The 14,165-nt window shown below is 48.7% G+C and overlaps 3 protein-coding genes across 3 annotated transcripts; 2 read left to right on the top strand and 1 right to left on the bottom strand.

The window, feature by feature from the left end:
• Positions 1-327: 327 nt before the first annotated feature.
• LOC117855690 (uncharacterized) lies at positions 328-2,990 on the top strand. The gene is made up of 3 exons (XM_034738069.2): positions 328-1,035; positions 1,119-2,299; positions 2,392-2,990. The coding sequence occupies exons 1-3, from the start codon at positions 684-686 to the stop codon at positions 2,782-2,784; spliced, it is 1,926 nt and encodes a 641-aa protein (XP_034593960.1). The 5' UTR covers positions 328-683; the 3' UTR covers positions 2,785-2,990.
• A 2,523-nt stretch (positions 2,991-5,513) lies between these two features.
• On the top strand, positions 5,514-6,223 carry LOC117855635 (uncharacterized). Its single transcript, XM_034738020.2, has one exon. It carries the CDS (start codon positions 5,702-5,704, stop codon positions 6,002-6,004), a length of 303 nt encoding a protein of 100 aa, XP_034593911.1. The 5' UTR covers positions 5,514-5,701; the 3' UTR covers positions 6,005-6,223.
• Positions 6,224-8,026: 1,803 nt separating this feature from the next.
• On the bottom strand, positions 8,027-12,896 carry LOC117857818 (serine/threonine protein kinase OSK1). The gene is made up of 11 exons (XM_034740691.2): positions 12,739-12,896; positions 12,056-12,237; positions 11,427-11,611; positions 11,055-11,237; positions 10,804-10,935; positions 10,517-10,702; positions 9,825-9,914; positions 9,658-9,741; positions 9,379-9,516; positions 9,076-9,288; positions 8,027-8,479 (listed from the first exon to the last, which is right to left on the bottom strand). The coding sequence occupies exons 2-11, from the start codon at positions 12,228-12,230 to the stop codon at positions 8,366-8,368; spliced, it is 1,500 nt and encodes a 499-aa protein (XP_034596582.1). The 5' UTR covers positions 12,231-12,237; positions 12,739-12,896; the 3' UTR covers positions 8,027-8,365.
• Between the last annotated feature and the right edge of the window lie 1,269 nt (positions 12,897-14,165).

Raw genomic sequence — 14,165 nt, 5'->3', positions numbered from 1 at the left:
CAGATGTGTTCTGTTGGCTGACCGAGTTCATGCTGCCTGATGGGCTTTCAACTCCCTGTTTTATTTGGGCGGCAGGCCGCCGAGTTCAGCTTCCTGATGGGCCTCCGACACGGTGTCTTGCGAAGTCCTCCAACGGGCCGATTCCAGCTGCAAGACACAAAACTAGCGGCGGCCGGGCTGGATGCCGGAATGACATGTTCCGTTCGCTCTGATTGGTGGGGTGACGCAGCGCGGCCTCCAGCCCCCCGCATCGCCGAGCTCGAACCAGAGTACCAGACCCAGGGGCATCGAGCACACGGAACCGACATGTCCCCCACTCGTGCGTGCACCCATCCCTGCGACCCTGCCTGATTTCGTTCGCCGGCAACCACGAGCGATCGCGCGTGTAGCACTGCATTTGGCGGTCTGCGGTATTGCCGGCCCCTTGGTATGTGACCTGGCCATGGTTTGCCCGTCCCGCCTCCCACGACACGGCATCCAGCTCCCACACAAATCACAAATTCACAGGACACAGGAAAATGTTGGGCACTTGGGCTGGTTCTACAGGATGAGCAACTAGCCTTAGCTCCCTATATATGCTTGGCCAACGATCGTTAGATCATATCTTGCTTTCCAATTCAATCGGATTACTGACTGCTAGTGCAGTACTCAGATAGCCCACCGGCTTGGGTTACCAATTTGCCATGCCGCTTCTCGTGCAGCGCGTGCAGCCAGTTTCTGCTGGTACCGCGTGTGGCTGTGCTGCAGCTCCTAGTCCTACAGCAGCAGCAGCAGGAGGAGAACATGCCGATGGCCTCCTGTTCGACAATCTTGTGCTCGGTAACGGTGACGACGCCAAGAACAAGGCCGGCGCGGACGACGCGGACGCATCGGACGAGAAACTCGAGTGGCTTCGGTCGCAGATCATCGGGGCCGAAGCAGAGTTCGCGTCGCCCTTCGGGACTCGCCGGATCACGTACGCCGACCACACGGCGTCCGGCCGCTGCCTCCGGTTCGCCGAGGAGTTCGTGCTGCGGAACGTTCTCCCCTACTATGGTGCGTCCACGTGCACAATTCTTCTTATTTTCTTCAAGAAATATATTGCTTTGGGGGTGCTTATTCCATCATGGTACACACAGGAAACACTCACACGACGGACAGCTACGTGGGCCTTCACACGAGCAAGCTCGCCGGTGACGCGGCGCGGTACGTGAAGCGCAGCCTGGGCGCCGGGCCGCGGGACATGCTGCTCTTCTGCGGCACGGGCTGCACCGCGGCCATCAAGCGCCTGCAGGAGGTGACGGGCATGGCCGTTCCGCCGACGCTGCGCGCCGCCGCGCTGGCAGCGCTGCCGCCATCCGACCGGTGGGTGGTCTTCGTGGGGCCCTACGAGCACCACTCCAACCTGCTCACCTGGCGGGAGAGCCTCGCGGAGGTGGTGGAGATCGGGATGCGCCCCGACGACGGCCTCCTGGACATGGCCGCGCTGGAGGAGGCGCTGGCGGCGCGCGCGCCGTCGGGGCGGCCCATGCTGGGCGCCTTCTCGGCGTGCAGCAACGTCAACGGCCTGCGCACCGACACCCGCGCCGTGGCGCGCCTGCTGCACCGGCACGGCGCCTACGCCTGCTTCGACCTCGCGTGCAGCGCACCCTACGTGCGCGTCGACATGCGGTTCGGCGACGAGGACGGCTACGACGCCGTGTTCCTGAGCCCGCACAAGTTCCTCGGCGGGCCCGGCAGCCCCGGCGTGCTGGCCATGGCGTCGCGGCTGTACCGCCTCCGCCGCACCGCGCCGTCCACCAGCGGCGGGGGCACCGTGCTCTACGTCAGCGCCTACGGCGACGCGGTGTACAGCGGCGACGCCGAGGAGCGCGAGGACGCGGGCACGCCGGCCATCATCCAGAAGGTCCGCGCCGCGCTGGCGTTCCGGGTGAAGGAGTGGGTCGGGGAGGCGTGCATCGAGGCGCGCGAGGCCCGCATGCTCGCGCTGGCGCTCCGCCGCGTCCGCGCGGCCGCCAACCCCAACCTGCGCCTGCTGCTCGGCGCTGATCCCGCGAGCGCGCCGCGGCTCCCGGTGCTCTCCTTCGTCGTGTACCCTCCGCGCGACGAGGCCGGGCTCGAGGACGGACGGTGCAGCGGGAACACGGAGGAACAAACGCCGCCGAGGCTGCAGCTGCACTGCCGGTTCGTGACGAAGCTGCTGAACGACCTGTTCGGCGTGCAGGCGCGGGCGGGGTGCGCCTGCGCGGGGCCCTACGGCCACCGGCTCCTCGGCATCGGCCCGGCGCGCGCCAAAGCCATCAGAGCCGCCGTCGAGCAGGTAATCCCATGGGTTAAACGCCGAGCGATTTCTCCGGCGATCACTTCACATCCATGCTTGGATCACCTGGAGCTGACACCGACATGATGCAGGGGTACCACGGGGTGAGGCCGGGGTGGACGCGGGTCAGCCTGGCCTACTACACGTCGGTGGAGGAGGCCGAGTTCGTGCTGGACGCCGTGGACTTCGTGGCCAGCTTCGGCCACCGGTTCCTGCCGCTGTACACCTTCGACTGGAAAACCGGAGACTGGCAGTACGACCCCAGCTGCGCCCGTGGACTCGTGCCAAATAGCGTCGGCAGCAATTCCGCTGCACCCAGTGGGCGAGTCAAAGCCGAGTACGGCTACCAGAGCGAGTACATGGGATTAGCTCACCGCCTGGCCGACTCCTTGGCAACCACTTGCAGTTGTCTCGATAGCAGTAGCAGTCGTGCTAGACGTATTCCCAAGAGCCTTGACCCACACTTGGTCTATTTCGTCGTGTGAGTCTCCGTGAAGTCGAATCACTTATCCATTCCTTTCTTCAGGCTCCGTCTTCAGGGGTTGGAGCACTCCGTATTTCCTATTGAACAACCGGTGATATACAACCACTGTATATGTGATGATCCGAAGAACATACATGTAAAATCTGGTAGATCATCGGAGAGAGACTTCGGCTCAAGTTATCTGACCCTGTTAAACAGGATTTGCAATACTTGGCTTTAACTTTTTTTATTATTATTGAGCTGATGAGTAGGCTCTTCCTTCTTCTTTCTAACTTCTCCTAAAAACCGAAGGTGGAGCTCAAAGAGGTATCCATTGTTTGTGGGGAGGTAGGGGGTTTGAGCCCCCTTACACTGGATCGCCACCACCTCCACGCCATATGTCCAAATTGAGATGGACCAGGGATATTGTTCTTTGAGAAATTCGTACAGGTTAGGCAATAAAACTTATTATTAGGACGCGCCATACCACATTGTTGTGATTTGTCAAGCTCGATATTGAGTTGACGCAACTTCCTTGCTGCGTTTTCCCTCTACCAGCAAACCTATATAACTTCCGAAAATCCATTTGTTTCCTTAGTTTTCGACGTTGGAGATTCGCACCGCCTATGTGGATTGTCTGATCTCCTCCTCCTTTCCCCTCTACCCTTGTTTTCTCTTACCGCTAGCTACTAGCTATCGCGCTGCAACCGTTCTACCATCCCGTCGCCTGCACGAGTGAGAAATCGAGGGACATTAGGGTTTTTAGGTGGGGGTCGAGGCTCCATGATGTCCACCAGTTTAGAGGGAATGTCTGGTTTGGTGGTGGCGGTGAGAAGATAAATGGATGGACGAGGTTTGTGGCAGGGGCGGCAAGTTGCCTCGGTTAGTGATGTCGCGATGGTGGGCGCAGGGACTGTGTGACGTAGCGGCGGGTATTGATGGAGGACCATAGTGGGTATCATGTCATGGCTTGGTTAGTGCCGGCTGGGCAGCCGAGTGGATCTAGCGGTAGTCAGAGACGGAGCAAGGCTAGCCGGGTTGGGGGAAAGGACCAAAGAGGAATGAAAAGCCACAATAAACGCGACACACGACAAGAGAAAGATGTGGTGGCACGAGCACGATATGGGAGGACGAGGCATGGATTGACGAGTGATGGATCGTACTTAAGGCTGGTAGAAAAACTCGAGGCTCGTGAGCCGACTCAGCTCGTTGATAGGTTGGGCTCAGCTTCGCTCAGCTCGGCTCGGCTCGACCTCTTAAACGAACCAAGCCAAACCTTAATTTCAACTTGTTTTCTAATAAGCCGCTTGTGAGGCATTTGACTACTCATTAGGCTCGATAATTATAACAATACCAAACTTTTATTTTATTAATATGATGGTATTATTATCATTCGGCTAAAATAAACTTGTTATTCGACTTTTAAGTCAAATATGGTACTAAAGTCTATTTTGAGTCTCCAAACATCTATATCATTCTAATTTATTATTGACTTGTATTACTTATTTTCATGAGCAAAATACTTTTATATATTATAAACATGATTAAATTATTATATATTACTAACATCTCATCTGATCTTAACATTAATGTTAAATAATACTTAGCTCGTAAGCTAAATGAGCTGGCTCGAGCTTTACTAACGAGCCGAACCAAACTCAATTTTTTGCTCGTTAATCTTAATGAACCAGCCGAGTTGGCTTGTCAGCCACCACTAGTCGTACTGGCTTAAAACTTTATAAGCCATCGTGTTATCTACCTTCGGTTATTTAGGTAGTGATAGGTTCCTGCAAAGACCCCTGGATAGGCTTAGGTAAAGCAGCATGCACGTGATTGGATGCCTGCCCAGCTCCTAAGCCTGGCTCCGATAGTGCAAAAGAGGGGGCGTTGCCGGACTTCCTGGGAACGCAACGAGTGTGCGTTTCCACTAATGTAGGCTCGTACAAGCCCCGATGGTCCAACTTGATAGAGTCGCCTCACCCTCTCATCTCCCCTGCTGGAATACACCGCGTACCTCGCATCCCCGACAGATCTGCGCAAGCATCGGCCGCGACGGCGGCAGCCCTCGGAGCTCCTCGGCGCATCAGAGCTCCTGTGCGCATCACAGGGCGGCGCTACTGGCCGGGACGAAGGTACCGTGGACGGAGCGGGTGGGGCATATGCCGCCCGGCTGGCTCGCAGCGGTGGCGGAGGCCGCTGACTTTGGGTTCGGCAGGATGATGCTGGTGGGGGCGCGACGGCGAGGTGCCGCTCATAGCGGCGGGCGCCTAGCCGGCGGCCTGGCAAGCTGACGGCCCCAACCGGGGGGAGCAGGTGAGTGGTGATGTGGACCCATGGGTAGCGTTGGAGCCTGATTTGACTATTCTTGAGGTCGATTCGATTGCGACGAAGCTCAATACGGACATGAATCGGTCCATCACCCAACTTTGCGGTGCTTGATAGCTACGCTCCGTCGGGAGCAGGCTCGAGGGAAGCCCCGGAGGTGGAGCTCGTCGTACGCTGTGGTGGTGGCAGCGGCGGAAGGGAGGAGGAGTCCGGACGGGCGAGCTGGAGCAGGAGCGACACCGCGAGGAGGGCGGCGATGCGGTAGCGCACCATCGGGGTTGGGGATTGGGAGGAGTAGTAGATGTAGGGGAGGGAGGAGAGGACCGGAGAGGATGGAGCGGTGGTAACTTCACTTCTAGCAAATACAGGGTCATCTTATCACCTTGTGCAGACAATCAAATATGAGCATAGCAAATTATGATATGTTTAGCCGACCAACCAAACACGAGTATTTTACATTAATTTAGCCTGATCAAAATTAATCTAGGCTAGTGTTGTCTGGCTTAGGAACCGGTGCAGCTTACCGATCGCTACCTTTTAGTTCCCATACGCGACGACGATTCACGGTCACCCATTCTGGACTCCTCTCCGACCTCTGACGACTGCATCCGAAGATGTCCAGACGCAGATCCACGGCCCTGCTCGCGCTGCTCTTCCTGGTCTGCGCGGGGGCGTTCTCGGCGGCCGCCGCCGCTGCTGCCGGGAGGAGCAAGGGCAAGGGCGGGTCGGGCCGCAACGGGCTGCCACCGTGCCGGGATCTGGCGACGCGGGGCGAGTGCGCGGCGCGCGGCGGGTGCCGGTGGTGCCGCAGCGAGGCGCTCGACGACATGTGCTTCGGGGCCACCGAGGCGTGGCGCCTCCCGGACCAGGTCTTCTCCTGCGACTCGCCATCCGGCGCCGCGAATGCCCGGAAGTAATGCCGCCGCCGCCGCCGACGAAGCTCGGGCTCCCGCCTTGTTCGGGGTCGCTCGATCTGACCTCTGCTGTCGCCGGGCCTCCGTTGTTTTCTACTTTTCTTTGCTGGATCTGAGATTTACCGTGTCTTGTTTACTGCTGATGTGTGATTGTTTCATGGATTGCCTTTGTGCATTGTACTGTAAAATCCGGTCAAAATCCAGTCAGAGCGTGGCAAATCATACTAATGATTCCAAAGTGTAAGCTGGCATTGCTGCGGCAAGCGAACTACGCTGACGAACGAACACAATCGACCGTTCCTGCGTCCGATTTGGGCCTGATGCCCAGTTTGGATTAGCTATCCAAACAAGTCACAAATCTGACTTATTTTTACTTTTCATCTATCCAAACACGACACAGCATATAGGATTGGCTCTACCATTCTCAAAACATATAAATAAATGGAAAAGTGAAGGATTAGAGTTGTAAAATTTGTAGTCATATGGTAACTGAAAATGCAGGGAAGTTTGTAACATAACTTTTGGAACACATGACAAATATAGGAATTGGAGAAGAGGAATAGATCCAAAAGAAAATTTTTTCCCCGGAGGTCTAACTTCACGTTAATTCTCCAAATTTCGAAGGATTCATGCATCACATGAGAATCCTAAGGAATTTCATAGGGTGCAATTATTTGTTCCAAAGAGGCATATAGAATTTTTTTCTATAGGACTGAAATTCTTCAATATCTTTTAGTTTTTTCTTTGTTTGAAAAGGGCTAACATTATGCCACACAACTTGACAAATCCTTCACACACATCTTGACAAACCCAATTGAGTTTAAGAACCCACACACTTCTGATCATTCTGTTTTTAGTTGACTAACCACGTTCTTTATCCCTTTTTCGAAGAATCACCTGTCATTTTTCTCTATCTTCAATGGTTGCAGTTGCAGCCGCCACCTCCTCTTGCAACCGGTGACGCCATCGTTGCCCAATGCACAACCACTTGTAATGTACTTGCCACCTTTGTCATACAACTTTCAATCCTTGCTCTAATACCCACATCGTATCGAGGTCCGAGATCTCATTTTAGTGTCGTTTAGCCACGATGCTTGAACTATCAGCCGCAATGTTCGCCGTTGATGCTGAAATCAACATGGGTCCTATTCCTTGAATAAAATATCACGGCAGGACTCCGACCACCGGGTGTGGCGATGATGGACCGAAGACAAGAACCAAGGCCCGTGTGATTAAGAAATGGTAATTTGTTCGCCAGGCCTAGCATCGGTACGCACAAATCAGCATCAGTACGCATAGAGGTGAAATCATTATTTCGAAGCATTGGATTTTGCCAACATTTGGTGAGCTCAACCTCCAAATCATCCGATTGTCGTTTAGCTTATTCTATTATAATTTTTCTTCACCATTATGTTGATGTAGACAACAGTAATATACTAATAATACATGCGGCATAATCCATCTACTCCGTACGTTCAAATCTGATTTAACACGGTGTTCAGTTTAAATAGTTATTCTTTTTAATGTGCTTGTCGATATTGTGACACATACGGTGACTTCGTTTAAATTTAAGATTTCGTTCTCTGTGATATGTTTGTAGAGTTAGCTCAAACATATCATAGTCAAATCTTTTTCCTTTAAAAAATCATTCATGATGGTTTGAAATGACCAACCAAGATATGTCACGTTGATCTATCTAGTTCTTTTTATCCACCACGTAAATAAATAAATAAATAAATTTGTAGCATTACTCGGGACGATGCGCCAAGGCCCACGGCACTACCGGGCACCGGCGGAAGCGAAATTGGGACGTCTGGTTCGACTTCCGACACGAAAGTGAACTCATGCGGACACAAATCTTCAATAGAATGTTTCAATAATATTTCATAGTACAACCAGTCTGACTCGTAATTGCTTCGCGTGCCAAACAACTTCTCCATTCAATAATGCCAAAGCATATTAGGCAGGTAATTTTTTATAAAAGAAATCCATAAACGACCGTAAACATTTCAAGGGCATCTCATGTGGCCTGTAAGCAGCTCAGCTTTCAATTAACCATTGTAATAGCTGAAATTATTCATGTAGATAGACATTATGCCAGCAAAAGCACTGGGCTAGTTCACTGTATATCCATATCCTAGTGCCTTCACCAGCCGCCGGCCAGCCGTAAAGAACCAGGAGGAATCTTGCTCCATAAAGTCTGGTTCAGAAGATAGCCAGGCACAACAGCTTCGCATGTATACAATCTACATACTCCAGAAATTCAATCTACTGGATAGATTACTATTTACAGCTTTGTGAGCGATTCGACATTCCTCTAGTGAAACGCAAGGAATACAAATGATGGAAAGCAGACACCAGGAATCAAAGAACTCTCAGCTGAGCTAGAAAGGCTGCGCACAAGTCAAGAAAGAGGAGCTGTGGTCCGCTGAACCTTTGCAAGTCGAGGAGGTATTTCTCATCTCTTGTTTTGTAAAGCTGCATCAAAAGGCGACACATCAGAAAGATGAAAAAGAAAGCACACAACACGAACAAAGACAAAATGGGGCCCCAATCGTATAGGGCTCGTGATTGTGTGAAGCTGCACAAATGTAGGTGTATCAGCAAATCATTACCATAGAGTGCACAAAAGAAGTAGTAAACACATGGAAACATAACGTATTATGAGATATACATAATGATAAATTCAATTAAATTAGGCTGATTAAATCTGCATCAGATGCAGTCAGTCGCTATGTGTTTCTTTATTCGAGCAAACATAAACAAGGCCGAATGCATGGAATATGAATACAAGTGCGATTATCTACTGCTGCTCAACGTTTGTAAATCTGCCATACATTTTAAATAAAGGGATATCTCCCACAAGTTAACAGCTGAAATTTTGTACATCCAAGGATGTCGAAATGCAAGTGGAGAATCAGATTTGCAGTCTTATATAAGATCAACAAAGGTTCCAGTGTTCAACCCAATGGTTTAAAGACAGCAGGAGGTAGCAAATCAAGAACCAGAGGCCATACTTCTCAAGGCATAAATATTAATTATACTGAAAGCAACACAAAAAAGATGAAATTTACCTGAATTTCAAACTTAATTAAATTTAACTTCTCACTCAGGCTGTCATTTTCAATGGATTCTGCACTGAAGGTATGATTGTTATGAATTTGACCAGGAAAGCCAGGACTCCATCTGCACTTCATATTATAGTGACCAATCTTTTTCCAGTAAACGTTCAACTCTTGCAGAGCTTTCAGTACTTCAGTCATTATTTCTCTCGGATGCGCTCGCGACTGACACAAAACAAAGATATGTTGAATGGGAGGGGTTGGAAGAAGCATGAGAGCAACAAAATAATGGAGGGCAGCTTGAAATCAGTTTACCTGAAGCCCAAGAGCCCATTTCCTCTCAGCTGGAAAATGTGGTCTTGAGCCAACTGGAGACTCCATAAATATTTGCTGCCGATTCCCACGTGCTGAACTTGGTGTTTCATATGATGCTATGCTTGAGAATGAGGAGTCCTATGTGCCAAGAAATCAAAACAGAAAATTAATATGGATCCAAATTACCAAAGTTAACAACAGGTGAGCCAGAACATGCATTACTTGACAAAGGAAGCTGAAGTATCAAGGATATAAAAATAACATGACCCAGTTACTCACCATAGCTTCTTGGCATTCAGCTCCAAGATAACCACTGGTTGTACGAAGCCTATTGTCCAACAACAAATAATATGCAACAGTTGCCTGTACATATAACGAGTAATCCAGTCATGACCATAGCAGCAAAAAAATGATGTATAAAGATAACAGTGCAAAATGAATAACACCTCATTTTGCAGTCTGTTTTGGATTGATTCCACCAACAAGTTCTTGTCATAACCCATAACAATAACCTCACGGAGTGTTTCCTCATCAATCTACAAAAGTGGGGAGCAAATTCAACAGTTAACTTAAGTACTGTGACCAGAAGAAAAAAATCCCATGCTCCCGCAATGCAGACAGCAGACCCAAGAGGCCAAGACTACAAAAGCTTATCACATTCTTAAATAACCATCAACAAAGTCACACAAGACAATTCTATCTAAAATATGGTATGAAAATATCATGAATAGTACATCTTAATGTAAAAAAAGATATATAGAAAACATAATGAGAATGATGAGATAGTTTGTTTAGACAGAAGATACTAATACGATAGACAGAATTTACTAACACAAAGCAAAATAACGACAAAAGTACAAGGTGTAATGATGTTCATATTATAACGAGGTAAGCACCACACAAGGGATGTTATCAGACAAAAGGACGCATCTTTTTTCGACAGACATGTAGAGTGTAGACATAAGAGTGGAGATATTTCTGGTTCGACTTCCTTGCTAGGCCATGGCCTCCTCATATAGAGAGGTGCTAGAACCTAAAAGATATAGTATTTACTAATCCCAATTCAATGACATCGCCATAGGTGCCCATTTACTGCAGTGGAACGAGGAAGCGCATTAGTAATGAAGGCAAACTATACCTTTTTAACTTGTTGTGCACTATCTGGAGGAGGCACGGTCAAATAGCGTGGGAGATGAATTTTGAACCAATCGTGTTCACGAATCTCGCGAATGGTGATTCGCTTCATAGGATCAACAACCAGCATTCTTGGAATCAAATCCCTTGCTGCACCTGACAAGTGGCTAGGAAGGGTATATATTCCTCCCTAAAATGCAAGAGAAAAGGGGAGACATAGATAAGCTCTAAACCAGCAGGAACAAGTAATGCTGTACATTTCTACATAGAAGACTGCAGATACTTGCTAACCTTTATTTTCTTAAAAAGGTTTGGTATGTTCTCGTCATCAAATGGTAGAGTACCACATAGAAGAGCATAAAGAATAACCCCACAGCTCCATACATCAACTTCAGGCCCAGCATATAGTTTCCCAGATATCACCTACAGAAAATAAAAAGGCTATTCAGCTATTGTACTGCCAGATAATTAAGGGATTGAAGGTACAACCATACTGATCTAATGGCTTCTCTTTTATCTGAAACTCATTATAGAAAGCTTACCTCAGGAGCAGCATAATTTGGGCTACCACAACTTGTCTTGAGGAAATGACCATCCCGCATTACATTACTTAAGCCAAAATCTGCAATCTTAACATTGCATTTTGAATCCAATAGGAGGTTTTCTGGCTTTAAATCACGATGCACCACCATGTTTCTATGGCAATATTCAACACCAGAAATAATCTGTATAAAGAGGAGCAACGAAAGAGTATACTATCACATACAAGCACTTGAGAGGAATAACACAGATGGTTTGATCTGCAGCCTTCTAGTCAACCTATATTTATCATGCAATTGTGGCATATGTAAGCAAAACAAACAAACGAAATAGAAATTCACCAATGAAGGGGCTCAGGACCATTAGAAAATCACCTGTTGGAAGAAACGGCGAGCCTCTTCCTCCTGCAGCCTACCTTTCTCAACAATGTAATCAAACAATTCCCCGGACTTAACATACTCCATAACAACGTAAATATCAGCCTGTGTGTCTATAACCTCGTAGAGGCGGATGATATGTGGGTGCATAAACAACCTCAATATCTTAATTTCTCTTTTAACTGCAAAAAGGGGAAATATTCAGCAATTCAGGCAGGATGATCAAGTAATAATCAAGAAACTAGAATGGTAATAGCAAATGCAGAAGACAAGTGCTAATCATTGGAATGGGTGACTAGCTAAAGGTTGCATTTAATTATTAGTCCCAACCAACAATGAAAAGAAGTAAGCAAACTTGTCCTTCAAAACAGACAGCAAGAAAATGATGGTGCCAATGCTCATATCAATTGCTATCATGTTCATCCATATAAGGATAGCATAGTGGCATATGGTAGTATGGTGCCACATGGTTCACTCAGCATGCCACATTCAACATACAAGAAGTTCAATCACTATAATGGTGGCATACAAGCTTAACACATACACTTTCCACTATACCAGATAATTGCATACTCCTCCAAAAACTAATTATGCTCGGGCAAGGGAAGTAACAGAAAGATACCAACCTTTCTCTTCCATCTCCATGCCTTTGATTTTGCGACGGTTGAGGATCTTGATTGCCACCTTGTGTCCAGTGCTTATATGCTCCGCAATTTTTACCTTCCCGAATGAGCCAATCCCCAGAGTCTTACCAATCCGGTAATTCCTCAACGGGTTCACATCCTTGCCCGCTCCCTCCATCTTCTGCCTAAATTCCAATCAAAGCCAAATATGATTCAGTAAACTCCAGGTAATCGCTGTGAAATTCACATGCACATCACACACGGTGCTATCAAAGCTCCCGATTCCATTTGCGCAGGCCAGATCCGGCTGATTCGTCCACTGAAATTGTTCCCGCACTTACAATAAGTTCAAGGAAAATCACGGCCATACATAATTCGAAGGGGGGAACACACATCTCCCCAGAAATTGATTCCACCTTTTCCCCACCCGATTCACGTCAAAAACCCGATAGCCCCCCAAACAACCAGGACGCGATCCCACGCCCGAGAGCTCACGGATCTGCACGGTAGCTAGCTGCCGAATCTCACTCGCTTTCCCGACCAATAGAACGAGCGCCAATGGCCCCAAACCCACGCCCGACGCTGATTCGCTGCTCCACGAAAAAGGTGCATGGCCGAATCCTCCCGGACCAGGGAGGAGTAGGAGGCGGAGAAAGGGGAGGGAGGAGGTGAGTTGGAGCCCCTACCTGGCCGCTGGAGGGGGGGAGCGGCGCCGGCTCGCCGGGGAGCGGCGCGGCGGAGATGCGGCGAGACACGAGGGGTGGAGGAGGGGGTGCGCAACGATGCGTCGCTCACGGGTCGGGACGGAGGGGAAGGGGGAGGGCGGAGGAGGCGAGATTCGATTCCGGCAGCGGGGCCCAGGGCCGAGAGCGACGCGAGGCCGGCGGGGGCGTCCGTGGCGCGCGGAGATGCGTGCGCCCGTGCGGCTCGCTGGTGCGGTGGGGGGCCAGGCGGGCAACGGCGGACGGGGGCCGGGGGAATCGATCGATCTGTCGTTTTGCGGGGGGGTTCGATGTGACGGCTCCCGTGCCCTTTTTCCTACGCGCAACGATTACGGGTGGCGGCACGTTCCCGTTGCGATCTGGCCAGTTTCGTCGTGGAGCTCGTGCTTCGCATCGTTCAACTTCGGGCGACAAACACAAGCACGATGCAAACAAGTGACGATTTCGGGCATATACATTCGTTTTACGGACATAAAACGGCAAACATAAGCAAGAGCAATTCACATTGTAGCTGGGCAGCCGGAGTGTTTTTTAACATGTTTTTTTTCTAACTTTGAACCATCTTTTTTGTTCTATTTATCAGGAATCAAAGGAATTTTTTGCGATAACTTGCCATGGGCTTGTCACCATAAGATGAGCTCTATAGGTCCAAACGAGGTGACAAAACCAATGAAAGATATACCTAGAATATGTGTAAACCTTTGATGATTTAAAAAAACTAGGTTTAAGGAATAACGGCTTTTAGACGCATCCATATTTATCGAGCTTATAGACACTCACCAGAGTTAATAGTATTTATGGTCTGAAGCGATGGTTAGAATTTGCAGATGGACCAAATTCTTTTGTTAGGATTAGATCATACATGAATCATCTAGGTTGCTAAAGAAACATAAATCATCTCACACAGAATCAAAATATTGTGAAAATTTAAACATTAGATACAGTTAAAATCATTTTTGCTCGATAATATTGTAGTATTTCAAGATTACGGCTCGGATCAGATACATGACAACTAAGTTATGAATTTACTATCGGACCTCTCTAATGAAGGGTTTTAAGACACTTCTATACAATAAATCATTATATAGAACCAGTTTCTATACATTATATGTTTGAGCCTATACAAGACCTGGTTATATCTCTTTCGCAGAAAAAAAGACCTGGTTATATCTATAAAATCTACTTCTAAGCAATAAAATGTTAGGTAAAGGGGAGAGAGCGAGAGAAATGGAATCCTATTTATAAGTTCAATCTCAATTCTATACATTAGAACCAATATGTAATACAAATTATCAGATACTAAGGGGGCATTTGATTCCAGCGGCTTTATTTTAGCACATGTCACATTCAATGTTTAGATACTAATTACAAGTATTAAACGTAGACTATTT

Source organism: Setaria viridis, chromosome 5, assembly GCF_005286985.2.
Source record: "Setaria viridis chromosome 5, Setaria_viridis_v4.0, whole genome shotgun sequence".
In the NCBI taxonomy this organism is placed as follows: Eukaryota; Viridiplantae; Streptophyta; class Magnoliopsida; order Poales; family Poaceae; genus Setaria; species Setaria viridis.
The sequence above is the reverse complement of the archived record's forward strand: the minus strand, read 5'-3'. Positions and strand labels throughout refer to the sequence as shown.

Coding starts and splice junctions, on each gene's coding strand:
- LOC117857818 (XM_034740691.2), bottom strand. CDS start 12,230: ATGGAGGGAGCGGGCAAGGATGTGAACCCGTTGAGGAATTACCGGATT. Junction 10,703..10,803: donor ACCTTTTTAAGAAAATAAAG/GTTAGCAAGTAT, acceptor CTTGCATTTTAG/GGAGGAATATATACCCTTCC. Junction 9,289..9,378: donor AATGGGCTCTTGGGCTTCAG/GTAAACTGATTT, acceptor GTTTTGTGTCAG/TCGCGAGCGCATCCGAGAGA.
- LOC117855635 (XM_034738020.2), top strand. CDS start 5,702: ATGTCCAGACGCAGATCCACGGCCCTGCTCGCGCTGCTCTTCCTGGTC.
- LOC117855690 (XM_034738069.2), top strand. CDS start 684: ATGCCGCTTCTCGTGCAGCGCGTGCAGCCAGTTTCTGCTGGTACCGCG. Junction 1,036..1,118: donor GAACGTTCTCCCCTACTATG/GTGCGTCCACGT, acceptor TGGTACACACAG/GAAACACTCACACGACGGAC. Junction 2,300..2,391: donor TCAGAGCCGCCGTCGAGCAG/GTAATCCCATGG, acceptor GACATGATGCAG/GGGTACCACGGGGTGAGGCC.